This window comes from Chenopodium quinoa, unplaced genomic scaffold, assembly GCF_001683475.1.
Source record: "Chenopodium quinoa cultivar QQ74 unplaced genomic scaffold, ASM168347v1, whole genome shotgun sequence".
NCBI lineage: Eukaryota > Viridiplantae > Streptophyta > Magnoliopsida > Caryophyllales > Amaranthaceae > Chenopodium > Chenopodium quinoa.
Window position 1 is genome coordinate 3,420,204 of NW_018743691.1, and position 15,632 is coordinate 3,435,835.

Below are 15,632 nucleotides of genomic sequence, written 5' to 3' on the forward strand. Positions count from 1 at the left end.
GCAATTAGGCTTACTTTTAACTATAACTAGACCCTATAAGGTCACACAATTAAGGTAAATGATGCAATTGGACTCTCATGTCCCCAATCTACATCAAATAAACATTGGTGGCACCATTAAATTAAACAACAATGCTCAATCATATTGATAGAGTATAAAGCATATTCCTGACCCTCAACCATCAGTTTAAGCTTTTGGTTGAGTTGGTCTTCTAATATGGTATCGAAGCCAGCGTGACATAAAGGTCACGGGTTCGAATCTCATCCACCCCTCTTTCAAAGTGGAATTAATTCGCCGGGTATGGGAGGGCCTGTGCTACATCCACATTTCAAGCCCAAAGGGCCTTTCATGTGAGGGGGAGTGATAGAATATAAAACATATTCCTGAGCCTCAACCATAAGCTTAAGCTTTTGGTTGAATTGGTCCTCTAACACATATTGCTATAAATGACCCAATACACCAAGAGTATATAATAAACAATCATATATAGGTAGACCACACAATATCAGAATTTGAACACACGAAAGAGGTTAACCAAGTTTTGCTTCTTGACTTATAATTCATCTGTATCATGCAGTGGCGGATCCAGGATTTCGAAGCTTGTGAGTCACCCTAAATTATTTATGACCTGCAAAAGTACCAAAAAAAATTTCAAATCCAAAAATATTAACAAAAAAACACATATGACAACCAACTTGATTTCAATCAAACAAATAAGACATAAATATCCATAATACAACCAATAGTACTTAAATAATTCATCGTACAAGTTACAAACCAAAAGTACTACAAATAATATATTACAAGCACATAGTACAATAAACTGTTACAATTGTTATTCACGAGGAGTTTTCATTTTTTGATATCGATCTATAATGTTATCTATTTTGACAGTGGAAAACAAATCACTTTCTAGAAAAAAAAGTCAAATAATCATTCAACATTTGATTTCCCATGCTATTACGCAATTTATCTTTCATGACCATCATACCAAAAAATACTCTTTCAACACTTGCAGTTGCAACGGGGAGAAACAACACCAACTTCAAAAGCAAGTATATTCTACTATGTTTTTTGTACAATCCCATCTCAACGAGTTTATTTGATAACTTAGTAAGACTCTTCAAATTCAAAAACCTTTCATCTTATCTAACGGCGACAATAAATTTTTGAGGTGCATGTGTGTTCAAAGTAAATCAATTTCGAGCTTGAAAATTCATTTGGATAGAATAATGTTCCTAGCTTGGTCAATTTGGATTTGTCAAAAGAAGAGATCTGATTAGCTGGACTAAAACAGGACATACACACAAGAAGTTCTTTACTTATCTCGGGAAATCGATTTTCAAGCTCTTGTAACTAAAGATCAATGACACTTATAAACACCTCAACTCGAAAATGATGAAGATTAGACACCCCCGGATGCTTACCTCCGAACATCCTTCTTCCGGGAACAATACATGACGCAGCCATATCTGAAACCTCAATCTCATATTTGGTTGTGAAATACATACAAGATCTTCTCCATAAGGGAATCCCTTCCCTCAACTCTTGCAAATTAGTCTTGTTTGCGTTAACCATGGCCATTGCATTAACAATATCTTGCTCATGTTTTTGCAAAGCAACATTCAACTCATTTGTAATTGCAAATACAACAACTATTAAGTGAGCCATAAACACAAAATCAAAAGTCATTAACCAACCAATAATACTTTGTGCTCTGTTAAAATCATCTTTCATATATTTTGCTTCAGCAGCTTTAGCAATCTCATCAAGTGAGCCAAGGATCGCAAGAAATATATCCAACTCATTTACAATTGTTTTAAAGTGGTAACCCCAACGAGTGTCACAAGGTCTTCTTAACCCCCATTCTTGATTTAAACCCGAACCCGTTTCAAGTTCACCTAGGGATAATGCATCAACAACTACTTGAGCTTGTTTTTCACGAAGAAATTCTTTTCTCTTTGGTGAGCATCCCACAAGATTCAAGAGAGGTGCAAGCATGTCACTAAATATCCAAGCAGAATCATGATTCTTTCTAGCAAGTGCAACTTGGGTCCGCTAAAGTTGGTGAGCAAAGCAATGAACAAAGTATGCTTGTTTACATTCTTTCTCTATTAAGGTCTAAGGCCATTAATTGAACTTGCCCCGTCATACCCCTGACCCCTAACTTGAGAGTAAGACAAAGAATGTTGAATTAATAATAATAAAGATTAGCAAGATCATTTTCACTTAATATAACACCATCTCTCAAAACATTAAGAGGACAAGATTCTTCCACTTCATTTTGAGGGGAGTTATGAGTGGAAATTTGAGGTCAGCTATTTTGAGGTGATCTTTGAGGGGAAATTTGAGGTGAATTGTGTGTGGAAGAGGTATGTCGTTCACTAGCATGATGTAGAGTGGAAATTTATTCACTTGGAGAAGAGTTTTGTTGAATTGAAGGATTACATTTAGTGAAGAAACTAGCGATAATATACATTTTATTTATACGCTTCCGCTTCATTCTGAAAATCATTTAATAAATAACAAAAAAAATCAGCAATTCAAATATCCAATCAAGTATACAGATTTTCACTTCATTTGAATACAAATAATACAATCAAATCTGAAACAAATCAAACTATCAAAGTATGCAACAATACCTTGTTTAGTTGCTCTGCTTCAGTCGATGGTCACAAGTCACTCACTCGATGTCTCGATCACTCCGGTCGGTGGCGCCAGGCGGTGTGGCGGCGTGCGTGCGGCAGGCAGGAGATTGAGGACTAGCTCTACAGCAAAAAGGTGCGTTGGTGGTCTGTGGTCGTCGTAGATCGCAAAATTTAAAAATTACGAGGAAATATTATTCAGTCGCAATATTTCGACGAAAATATCCATCGCAAATTTGCGACGAATTTATATTCCCTTGCAATAATTAAATTTTGCGATGGATTTCACATCCAATTATTCCGTCGCAACAGGTTCATTTTTGACGTCTTATGCCATATAATTTCTGTCGGAAATCAGTGATCATTTCTACAAATTCAGATTGTATTTTCAAAAATAAATTGCAACATTCAAAACCTATACTCCTGCACCTAATTCCTGTTAAAATTTAAATCATAATCGAATTACGGAAATATTTTTATATATATTTCCACAAAAGATATGCCCCTAGTTGAACATAATCAAAAGCTACATAATATGTAGTCATTTCCACAAGAGCGGAAATATAATCAAAAGCTACATAATTTAGATTAACTACATGTCCATACTAGATAAACCTAAGTTAGGCTAAACAATTGCCGAGGTACCCTGGCCTGCTCTTCCACTACCCGGGTCGTCCCTAGGGTCTCGATGCTGAGGCTAAATGGTGGAACATGTGTCGTTGCTGGCGAATCGACTCATGAACTCATCCCACCTCTCCTGGGCTCCCCTCTCTATTTCGGCCACTTCAGCTTGAATTCGGGTTTGCATCTCAGCTTCCATTTCACTCCGAATATTTAAAATAAACTAAACTAACATATTTCTATATACAATTATATTTCTATATTTCACTAACATGTCATGTATCAACTAAACTAAGAATTTTAGGGTTTATATATAATGTCACTCACGCAAATGTATGTATAATCACATTAGTCACAAAGCGTATTGATTATACATTATCCATCAAAGTGTCATGGAAATGCAAATAATATGTTATTTTAGTTTAATTAATTAAATAAACTAAAATAAAATATTATTTTTATCAAAGTAAACTAAACTAAAGCTTATTTTTAACCAAATAAACTGACATACATAATTAAAAAAAAATAAACTAAACTAACATATTTTTTTTTTCAAAATAAACTAAACTAATGCCTATTTTTAACCAAATAAATTAACATATATAATTAAGCTTAATTTAACTACAATAACATATGTTTTTTTTCAAAATAAACAAAACTAATGCCTATTTTTAACCAAATAAACTAACATACATAATTAAAATAAACTAAACTAACATATTTCTATATACAATTATATTTCTATATTTCACTAACATGTCATGTATCAACAAAACTAAGAATTTTAGGGTTTTCTAATGTCACTAACCTCTAGATCTGCACTTTTTATTGAAAATGATTTAGAGTTTATGGTGTGAGATTTAATTATACTGTTTTTAAAAAAAAATTTAAGAACAACAAGACTTACCACCTTCTACACAGTGGCCGTAGGTTAGAGATGGTGGTGGTTTTTGTCGCCGACGCAAAGGTGGTGGTGGTCCCTGTCAAACCAAAACAGGTTAGGGTTAGGGTTAGGGTTTTTTTTAAAAAAAACAAAAAACAACAACAGTACTTACAATCGGCCGACAAACGGCGGTGGATGGACGGGAGAACGGCCACGGGAGACACAAGGGGATGGTGGTGGCTGGTCACAATGTGGTGGGGTTAGGGTTTACCGAAAAACAAAATCAATAAAAAAAAATTAGACCAAAATTCACTTACCGTTGGTGGCGAAGCGGCGGCTGGTAGACGGGAAAAAGGTGGTGGCGACGCCGGATCTTCCTCAGGGGGAGGGTGGTGGCTGGTCAGGAGTTAGTTGGGGTTAGGGTTTACAAAAAAAAAAACAACTAACTTACTGTCGGTGGGCGATGGCGGTGGCGGCGCCAGATCTTCCTCTTTCTCTTTCTCCCTTTCGTTCTTTCTCTCTCTTCCCCTTTCGTTCTTTCTCTCTCTTCCCTTTCGTGAATTAGTCAGAGAAGTGAATGAGTCTGTTTTGTTATTATTTAGTTTCCGACCGAATTTTATTTCCTCGAAAAATTATTTTCCAACAGAATATTCCATCGGAAATTACTTTTCGAAATTTAGCCTATTTCTAGTAGTGTGTAATCATGCAACATCAGGGCACATATAGTGGTGGAGCCACTCATGGTCCTGGTGGTGCCTGACCAACTATATGTTTATCAAAAAAAATAGTTTACTTATACTAGTCATATACGGAGTAATAACATTTTTTTTGATGAAGTACGGAGTAATTATATATATATATATATATATATATATATATATATATATATATATATATATATATATATATATATATATATATAAAAATAGAGCAAAAGTCATATATACATAAGAGGATCGATACAACTAGGGGGGGTGAACCATCAAGGTTTAACCACTAAAATACCAAAGTATTAATTCACCAAATAGAGAAAAAGACATATATAAGTCATCTAATTTACAGTCAATGTAGGATGTCATTTATTAGTGTGCTATTTAAAATTGTTTCAACTTTCTACGATAAATTGATAGGTTTAAGTTGTAACGTATAAGTTTCTAATATTTAAATTTCAAAAATGTTAAATATGATAGCTTTTCAAACAAAATATTTAAGCGGGTTAATTAAGAGAGCGACATGCGAGCAATGGTGATGTGAGCATCTTATTTTTTAGTAATAGTTAATATATTAAAATTAATATGTGATTGTGTTTGCTATTTTAGTAAATATGTGTGGGAAATGTTGCTACTCCGTATATAAGATGAATGTGCAGTTTAAGGGTATGTTCTCATTTACTGAAATGAGCTGAACTGAACTAAACTAAATTGAACTGATTGGAGCTATTGAATTGAGCTAAAATGAATATTTTATGAGAGAAGGAAATTAGGAGCTTGTGGGGAATAAATTTCAAGCGTTAATCCCCTTTGCTTGAACCCCACTGTGATCATACACTAAAGTACGGTGGCGCCCAAAGGGAAAGAAGATAGACCAAAAGAATCACCAACAAGTTTTTTAGGAACTTGTAAACCGTTCACGAGGTGAAGGTTACACCCCTTAACGATCCAAGAGATCGTCAACTCCATAAGGTCTTGAACCAAATAAGGGTTCGGGGATGAAGGTACAAATTCAACCTAAAAGAGATTGAACCTGCCCTAATAATAGGCCTCTACTTTATTCTGATAGTATTCATGTGCGCTTTCTGACTAACATACAATCAATAGGATTAACCCTAAACCTGTTTATCTATGTTGGTTGAATATAATGCACAAATAAATCTATTATTGGCGATCACTTGAATTATAATCACATTAACCCTAACAAGATTATTAATATCTTATTAAGCGTGATTACAAGTACCAATTCCCTTTAAACATGCATAAAAGGTGATCAAGCAATCACAACATAAATATATCATCAAGCAACATAATAATAATCATCATCATAATAACAATAATAATTATGAAAATATAATCATAAATAAAATAATCATCATCAAAATAATAATAATAATAATAATAATAATAATAATAATCATAAATTATAACGACTACAATCATAAAATCATAATCATAAATCATAATTAAAATAATCATATCAACATTAAAGCATAATAATAGCAAGATCCTAGGCATGATACTAACAAGATTAATAATAAACCCTAGTATGTCACTAAGCATTAAAAATCAAATCTTTAACCCTAACATGATACTAACAATCATAAATATTAGGAAGAACATAAGAGGCATCATACTTTTAATCATACTTAATATTAAAGTTACCATAGACATGATACTAGGAATTAAAATAACAATCTAAGCATGATTTCTACATCATAACATCAATAAAAACCATTAAAGTACTTACTTTGATGCCTCGTACCTTTTTCTAACAACAAAATACACACGTTAGTAACTTCAAGGAAAATAATAATCAAAACAATTAAATTACATAATTGAAAGAGAGATTTGGGACCAAACCCTCAAAAATTAAACCTTTCATGTCTAGGGCGAAGGCAACTTCGAAAGTGGCTAGGTGTGTCTAAATCTAATTAATGCGGAATTTTGTATGTAAAAGCTAGTTTAGAAAAGAGAGAGAGAGAGTAATCAAGAGAATCTGATGAGAGTTGGTGAATAGATGATTGTTGATGAAACTGGTTAAAACTGGTTGTAGGTGAATGAAAACGGAGTTTTTACGACATTATTTATAAAGAAAATCAGCCAAAAAGATAAAATTATTAAAACAGAGTCTGGCGCACAAAAAACAGAACCACCGCCAACGCTGGCTGATGGCACCAGGCGCCAACACTGGCGCCAAGCGTAGCGCCAGGCGCTACAGCTGGCGTTTGGCGCTGATTTGAAAAATTACGCGTTTTCTCAAAATCAGATAAAAATTGCCGTACGGGAGGATAAAATCGTATTTTCCTCAAAAATGCTTTTTGATTTTAATTAAAACTCTGAAAAGTCGACAAAAGTTAATTTATCAATGCTAATTGAATTAGGAATGAAAAGAACTTTCTAGAAGAATCTAGAAGACTAAAACCATTCCTAATTGCATTAGGAATGATAAATCATATTAGACCCTCCCCTAGATCATTGGGCCGCATAATGCTCAAACCGGGCCCAGTTTAGTAAATTGGCCATAACTTCCTCAATATTCATCGGAATTGGGCTTATAATATATCGTTGGAAAGCTCTTGTCAAGCCCCATCCAACTACACCATTATTGGACCTATATCATGGACCAAACAAACAAGATTGGCTGTTTTCTTAAAATAAGTTTTCAGAAACAAAGAGAAGAGAAAAGAAATTAAAACTTTCCGCAACACTAAACTTTCCACACTTTCACTTCATTCGATTATGATTCGACGCGAAAGGTACTCAACACTAGGTTTGGTTTTGGGGAGACACAAATGGGTGTCTACAGAGCTGAACTGAACTAATTGGAGCTGAACTGAAATTAAGCTGAAGTGAACAGGCCCTAAATCATTAATATTAATCTATATACTTTTTTTTTTTGACAAAAATGTATACGTTTTAGATGCCCAGGAAATTTGTTTCGTGGTGCAAATTTTTCTTTGTAATTTGGTGTTAAATAAGGTTTTTATTTCAATGAACTTGTTGTTTCATTCTTTAGTGGTGTATAATGCTTAGGAAAAATTGATGAGAATAATCCCACCTTTTGAGCATCGGAGATTAATAATCCCACCTTTGGGATTCTTTTTAATAATTCCACCTTTTGAGCATCGGAGATTAATAATCCCACCTTTGGGATTCTTTTTAATAATCCCACCTTTGGGATTCTTTTTAATAATCCCACCTTTGATATCAATCCACTGTAAATAGTCCCAACCGCTCAAGTAACCTGTTATAACAAGTTACTTGACACGTGGTGGCTTATGATTGGTTAAAAAAATAAAAATAAAATAAAATTTTAAAAACGTGAAGTATTTTATAAGAAAAATAAATAAATAAAAATAAAACCATCCACCACCCACCAGTTGCCCAAGCCACCACCAGCCCCACGACTCCAGCACCCAACCTCCGACGACAACTCCTGCTCCGGCGCCGTGTCTCGACTCACCCCTTCCCTCGTAAACCCAGATCCGCAACAAAAGCGAAGCGAGCCACCACCAGCCCCCTCCCCTCGAAAACCCCTTTCGATCCCGTCGCGATACCAACCCCTCACCGTCCTCCATCCCTTTTTCGATCGCGTCAGCCTTCCCTATCCCCCATTCCGACCTCTCTGTCCTTCCCTAATCTCGATTCACGCAGTTTTCGAAGGGGTTGCGATTTTTCGAAGGGATTAATTGGTTTGGTGGGTGCTGATTTTTCAAAGGGCATTTGGGGTTAGGCTGGCTGGTTTTGGTTCCTAGTCGGCGCAGTGCCACAGTGGTGTCTTGGTGGCAGTGGTTTCGGGCTGGATTGGGCGATGGTTTCGGGCTGGGTTTTGGTGGTGTGTGGGGATGGTGGTGGCTGAAACTCAGTTGGTGGTGGTGGGTTTTTTTATTTGATTTTTTTAATGTTTATTTTATTTTTTTAATTTTGGACAAATTAAATTGTTACACGTGTAAAATAAACTTAAATAAAAAAAATACCTCTTCAACCGGTTACTAGTCACATGGGACTATTTTTAGCAGATTGATATCAAAGGTGGGATTATTAAAAAGAATCCCAAAGGTGGGATTATTAATCTACGATGCTCAAAAGGTGGAATTTTCCTAATGCTTAATTAGTTGCACGAGTCATTACTCATTATTAAGTTGATCGATTTTTGCTTCAATTGAATTGTGAAATATTAGTTATATTTATTTCATTCTATTGTAAGATTCGATAATTTTTTGAATGTATAAATTAATTATGAGTATAACTTTTGTTAAGATGAAGGACTCTATTGAGCTGGTACCTCTTTTAGCCAGCCTAACTCCGCAGGTTATCGTTTGAGAATAAAGGGGGGAGGTAAAATCCCTCTACTCCCAAGCATTTTGTAGTTGGTGGGGCTCAAACTCATGACCTCAAAGTCACAAGTTGAGTTTCCTACCAACTCCACCAAGCTTTGCAGTAAAACATATAAATTAATACGAGTATAACTTTTTATTTTTATTTATTTATTTATTTATTTATTATTATTATTATTATTATTATTATTATTATTTTTACTACCTCCGGTTCATTTTAGTTGCAACAAAGTACAACTTTACGCAAACCTAGGCAAAACTTTTAAGGGGCTTAATGCATGTGAAGATTAAGTAATTAAGGGAGTTAAAAAGGAGGGAAAGCATGTGGTCCCCTTTTTTAATAAAGTAAAACAAGTGGGAAAGTTTGGTGAGGTGGAGTTTTCCCACCCAAAAAAATCTGACTTTTCACATGGGTGGGAATTCCCTCCTAAATTTCCAGCCAATTTTAAGAGGGACTTCCCTTTTTTTTTGTTTCCCACGAATTTTCCTCCCAAATTTTCAAGGGAAATTCAGAATTTTTGCCAAAATACCCCAAAACCTGTTTTCTTAACATTCAAATCAATTCCCCTTATAAAAAGGGGAATTTTCAAAGCACAAACAGTTTGTTTTTCAACCAAAAGACAGATCAGGAAGGGGTTTGGGGGTTTAGGGTGAATAATTCATTGTTCACAAAACACAAGCCTACAAATTACAAAAGCCTACAATTAGTTTAAAACTAGCCTAAATTCACAGTGCTAAGTTAAACAAAAGCAGCATCCATGTTCAGTTCTTCTAGGCTCCGTTGAAGACCATCCAAAAAATTCCAACCACCACTTCATCACCTTCAGACAGCCTGAAAAAAAAAGGTAAGGGACTCATGGAAGAGTTCTTTGAAGAACTCTTTTTTAATGAAAATCAACTGTACAATGAGGAGCAGACAATGGCAGCATGGCATCATTTCACAGAAGAAGAAACTGAAGAAGACAACAGCAACTCAGAAGAAGAAGCTGGTTATAATGCAGATGATGATGGTGAACTACATGGTCCACTGCATATGTATGGCAGACAAAGCAGAGAAATGACAGTGGAAGAAAAGCGCCAACTAGTTGATGAGATCATGCTCAATATGGAGGGGGACTCTTTGCCAAGAGGATTTTTATCCAGTTTGGCCAGAAAGCATCATGTGCATAGATCAACAACAACAAGATGGTTTAAGGTAATTAAGCAACACGTTTTAGAAGGCAATGCTGTAGATGTTAGGACCAAAAAAATAGGTATTGTTGGCAGAAAACTAAAGGAGTACACTGATGAATTCTTAACATTTGTGCCTTTGTACAAAAGACAAACTGAAAGAGGATATGATGCAGCACTTCATGTGTCTAAGTCTGCTATTCACAGGTTAAGGAAAAGGGGTAGACTGAGAACACACACAAGCACAAACAAACCAGCACTCACTGACCAATATAAAATAGCAAGAATGAAATGGGTTCTGATTCACATTACCCCAATTCCAGCAGAAGGGGACTCTTCATTTGAAGACATGCAACAATGGATACACATTGATGAAAAGTGGTTTTTTATAAACCCTGAAACAAGGACATTCTATCTTCTTCCAACAGAAGACAATCCATACAGAGCACAACTTTCCATAAGGTTTAAGATAAAGGCTATGTTTATGGGCATGATTGGGAAACCATTGTATGATGCAAACAAACAATTATTACATGATGAGAAGTATGGTCTTTTCCCTTTTGTCAAGTATGAGAAAGCAAAGAAAAAGAGTAAAAACAGAGACAAGGGAACCATAGAGGCTAAGGCAGTCCAGAGTATTAACAAGGAAGCAATAAGGAACATGCTACTTAATCATGTGTTGCCAACAAGAGAGTGAGGGATAGCTCAAGTGGTTAGAGCTTCCCTCCCGATTTCTAGGAGATCCTAGGATCGATTCTCACCCCGCCCTTGTGGCTCTCTAAACACCAAAAAAAAAAAATGTGTTGCCAACAATACATGAACAATGGCCACCACAGCTTCCCAAGGACATAACTATTCAATGGGACAATGCTAGACCTCACAAAATACCACAAGATCTAGAATTTCAAGAAGCATGTCAAGCATATGGATTCAACATATAATTTGTTTTTCAACCAGCTCAATCACCAGACATGAATGTTCTAGACTTAGGATTATTCAATGTCATTCAATCACTGCAGTATCAGTCATTCCCTTAGAACTTAGTTGATCTCATCAAAGAAGTTGAAATAGCATTCAAAGTATTTGATCCAGAGTTGAACAAATACGGTTGGATTACACTTCAGTGATGCATGATTGAGGTATTAACAAGAAAAGGAGGAAACAACTATACACCACCACACATGAAAAAAAGAAGTCTAGACAGGCAAGGTATTTTACCAGATTTGCTTTAGGTAGACAAGGAATTAATTGCAGAGGTTGTTTCCTATCTTGATTCAATCACAATCCCAAGTACAAGTGCAAATGAATTTCAAATGGAAGTTGATGCAGATTGAAGAATATAAGGAAGCACAATCAAACCATGTGAGCCAAAGACTGCCACACATAACCAGTACAATCTTAACATGTTTTTTTGTTGTTTTTGTTGGTATTGGTTAGGTGTATTTTGGTACATACTTAAGTTACACATTCTTAGGTAGTCTTGTATGCTACTTTAGTTTGGTTTTGTACAAATCACAACCTTTTGTTATTAATGGAAACACAACCTTTTTTGGGTACTAATCATCCATTAGAAAGGGTTACAGTTCTCTTTCAAGGCATCAATGAGTCATGGTACCTCAATAGAAACCTCAATAAGAGGTAACTAGAGCAGTCATGACACTCAAATAGCTATCAGATGAGTCCCTTCATCATTTGGATGGAATTCAATTTGATGCAAGCTGGGGGGGACTCAATGCATCAAGGAAAGGGGACTCATCAACAAAATCATACCAGCAGTCAACCAACACACCAACACAACTCCTCAAGTCAACCAACAGACCAGTTCATATTCCAACAACAATTCATAACCAAACAACCAACATCTCAAACCCAAACATAATAACCAAACATAACAGGGGACTCATCAATTTATATCCAAATCAACAATTCATACCCAAACAACCAACAACTCATACCCCAAAATCATATCCAAACATAACAGGGGACTCAACAATTCATTTAAAAACAACAATTCATACCCAAACAACCAACAACTCATACCCAAACAACATATCCAAACATAACGGGAAACACATCAAATCATACCCAATGAACCAACACTATCATACTAGGCATAACAAAGAACAGGGGACTCATTAATAGCATAATTAACCATAAATTGGAACAGAAGAACAAGATTAATTAGAGTTTTAGAAATTACGCTGCCCAACTAGTATGGGGGAAGGGACTACTGAGGGTAGTAGATCCGGAGGTAAGCCTCCAGTACGTCATTTGGATCCTGCCCCCCCCCCTGGAGGTAAGCCTCTCAGGCGCTTTTTACCAGCGCTTGTCCCAGAAGTACTCCCACTCATCATGGGATGGGAAGCAAGTGGTTGAAGGACTTCTCCGGCAGTCAGCTCCTAGAAAAAAGAAGACCTAGTTTCAGAATTGGCGTCTGGTGGTGGTGAAGCAGCTGGAACAACCATCACAGCAGCAGATCCACCTTCTTTGGTGGAAACAACCTTCCGATCTGGGCTGTGAGGTGGCGGAACAGGCCTTTTTGACCCGGAAAACTTTGTCGGCTTCTCATCCTCGTCGCTTGAGATGTAATCAACAAGATTCGCCCCTACAATCTTCCTCCTAGCAATTACATAAGCACGACGGAGCGGCTTCATAACACCAGAACCAAGACGAGGTATGTACATGGTTGCCTCAGGTTTAGGTGGGGATCGTGTGGATCCAGAAGAAAGGGACTCATGGCTTACCAGATCTATTATTTTTGGTTGAGAAGAAGACATTTCAAGAGTGAATTAAGGTGAATCATTGTAAAAAAAACCCAGAAGATGAAGAGAGAGAAAGGGGAAAGAACCCAGATTTTTTGAGGAGAAAGAGGAGGCGAAGAGGAGAGAGAATAAGAGAGGACGAGAGTGAGAGATTTAAAAAGGTAGGGTTTGAGAGGGGGTGTGATTTCTGGAAAAAATTTCCAGAATTTAATTCTCCCAACCATTTTCCAGAATTGAATGCAGATTCAATGAAGATGGTTGGGAGATGAAGGAATTTAAAGGGGAAGGGGGTAAATTTGGTGGGAGTAGTTAAATTAATTAATTAAATCATCAAACTAAGCAAATGAAATTAGGAGTATTAATAAAATAGATTAGGAAAAAAGTAAGGGCATATATGTCATTTTACAGGACAAAAGTTACCAAATAAGGAAAAAAAAATTTGTTGCAAGTAATTTGAACCACCCCAAAATGGAAATTGTTGCAACTAAAATGAACCAGAGGTAGTATTTTATTACTAATTGATGTGTGGTTTATATACTTATTTTATTAATTATTATTTGGTTTATACTTTGGCTGTATTGACCAACCATCCATGGGATAACACTAGTCAAGAATAATATTTTACTCTCTCTGACGTAAGAAGTTTCCCAATTATCCTGCTTCTAAAGTTATTCCGCCAACCTTAGGACATCATCAAAGAATACATAATTTGATGTTTCTACCTCATAAGAAATCAATGGTATCAAACCCTTCATGTATTATGATTATTTTCAATCTTCATTTCCTTTAATTTTTCAACAAATAACAAAACATGCATATTTCAAACAATTTAGTGAATTTATTACACACTAAAATTCTTGTCAAAGATGATTAATTCAAACTATTTTCTTAATTGCATCTTCAACTCACTCAAAGTATTAATTCGTGATTTATCTACTACTTCTCTCTATTATGTGAGGAATAAATGCTAAAAGTAGAAATCAACTAACAGAGGATGTAAGTTCTAACAAGTTCAAATCTTGATCTTTGTTGCTGAAAATTTCTCACAATTCCCATAGGCAGGTCAATAATGAATCTTTCTTCTCCAACCATTGAGTAGACAAGGTTTCGACCTGCTAGTCTCGATTTCTTCATTCAACTCACATTAAAAAATGCCTTCATCATTGTATTTAAAGAAACCAGATCTTCTTTATTGGGAAAATACTAGTTCATCAGCCTGATTAACATATTTTGTACATCAGGGGATGCTTTCGTCTTTTCACATATTTAGTAGAGAGTAAAAACGTAACCACACAAAGAAGGTTAGCAAACAGTAGATTCTGGTTCATGTTCTTGACTAACGGCTTTGTTAGTCAAGCCATTTCACACCGTGTATTTCACTTTCCCAATCTGAAGCCCTAATTTATTTTTACTGCTACTTCATCTTCTCCAACCTATGGTGTTGATTTTTTGTAATTGAATTTTACTGCGACATCATCTTCTGCAACCTTCTGGTCTTGAATTTAATTTTATTCCACGACTAATTATGATGTCACGGCATTCTCCGAGCAATTTATTGCAATCACTAATTGCCATATTATTCTACAAAATGCCATAATTGGTGCTCAAATATCGTAACACATGATGAATACTAATTATAAATTACAAACACTTTAAGCAAATCAGCTAACCCCGACATTCCAAAAACAGATCTAAACAACACTAATCTGTACAAACAAACCTAATTTAAAAACAAATACCGAAATCCTAACACCTGGGATTACGAGTACGCAATTATAGTTGTGTGGACACGATGAACCTTCTCCTATGTCATCTTCCAAACTCACGAGGATCTGCCAGTAAATCTAAATGAAGATGTCAATTTGGGATGAAAATGTTGTCACTGGCTAAACCCAAGGAACATGTACTACCTCCGGTCCAAATTACTCGCAACTTTAAAATATTTTATATTTCACAAATAATACCCCAAAGTTGCGAGTAATATGGACCGGAGGTAGTATTTTGGATTGAAATATTAAATTAACCGTTTGCTTTTCGACGTTTCTTGAGACTTTGGTTGGCCCACATTAACGGTAATTTTACGTCAATTAGCAAGAGAAGTACAAGTGAATATAAAAGCAATATCTGGTACACTGGGGCCCACAAGGACGACAGATTGACAAAATTTTGCCAATCAGCCTAATTGCCTAAGGTCTAGCTCCTTCTTTATTAATATAAAACAGGCTATTAAGCAGCTTTCTACCGCAATTAATAAAAACAAAGCCTAAACCAATTTAAATAGTAATTTGGATAAGACACACCAGTCATCCCAAACACCTGATTAGGGATGTCAGTGGGGCGGGTCAAGTTGGAGACCCGCCCCATCCCCGCCCCAATGGGGCGAGGATGGATCTTGGTTTAGCGGGTGGTGGGGCAGGGATAGGGATAAAAACCATACCTGCCATAAGTGATGGGGCGGGGGTGGATTTTAAGTTGTACCCGCCCCATCCCCCTCCCCGCGC

At 36.0% G+C, this 15,632-nt stretch overlaps 2 protein-coding genes across 2 annotated transcripts; one reads left to right on the top strand and one right to left on the bottom strand.

Moving 5' to 3' along the window:
* Positions 1-1,356: 1,356 nt before the first annotated feature.
* On the bottom strand, positions 1,357-3,465 carry LOC110683900. The gene is made up of 2 exons (XM_021860305.1): positions 3,398-3,465; positions 1,357-2,005 (listed from the first exon to the last, which is right to left on the bottom strand). Exons 1-2 carry the CDS (start codon positions 3,463-3,465, stop codon positions 1,357-1,359), a joined length of 717 nt encoding a protein of 238 aa, XP_021715997.1.
* A 6,590-nt stretch (positions 3,466-10,055) lies between these two features.
* LOC110683901 lies at positions 10,056-11,066 on the top strand. Its single transcript, XM_021860306.1, has one exon. It carries the CDS (start codon positions 10,056-10,058, stop codon positions 11,064-11,066), a length of 1,011 nt encoding a protein of 336 aa, XP_021715998.1.
* The last annotated feature ends 4,566 nt before the right edge of the window (positions 11,067-15,632 follow it).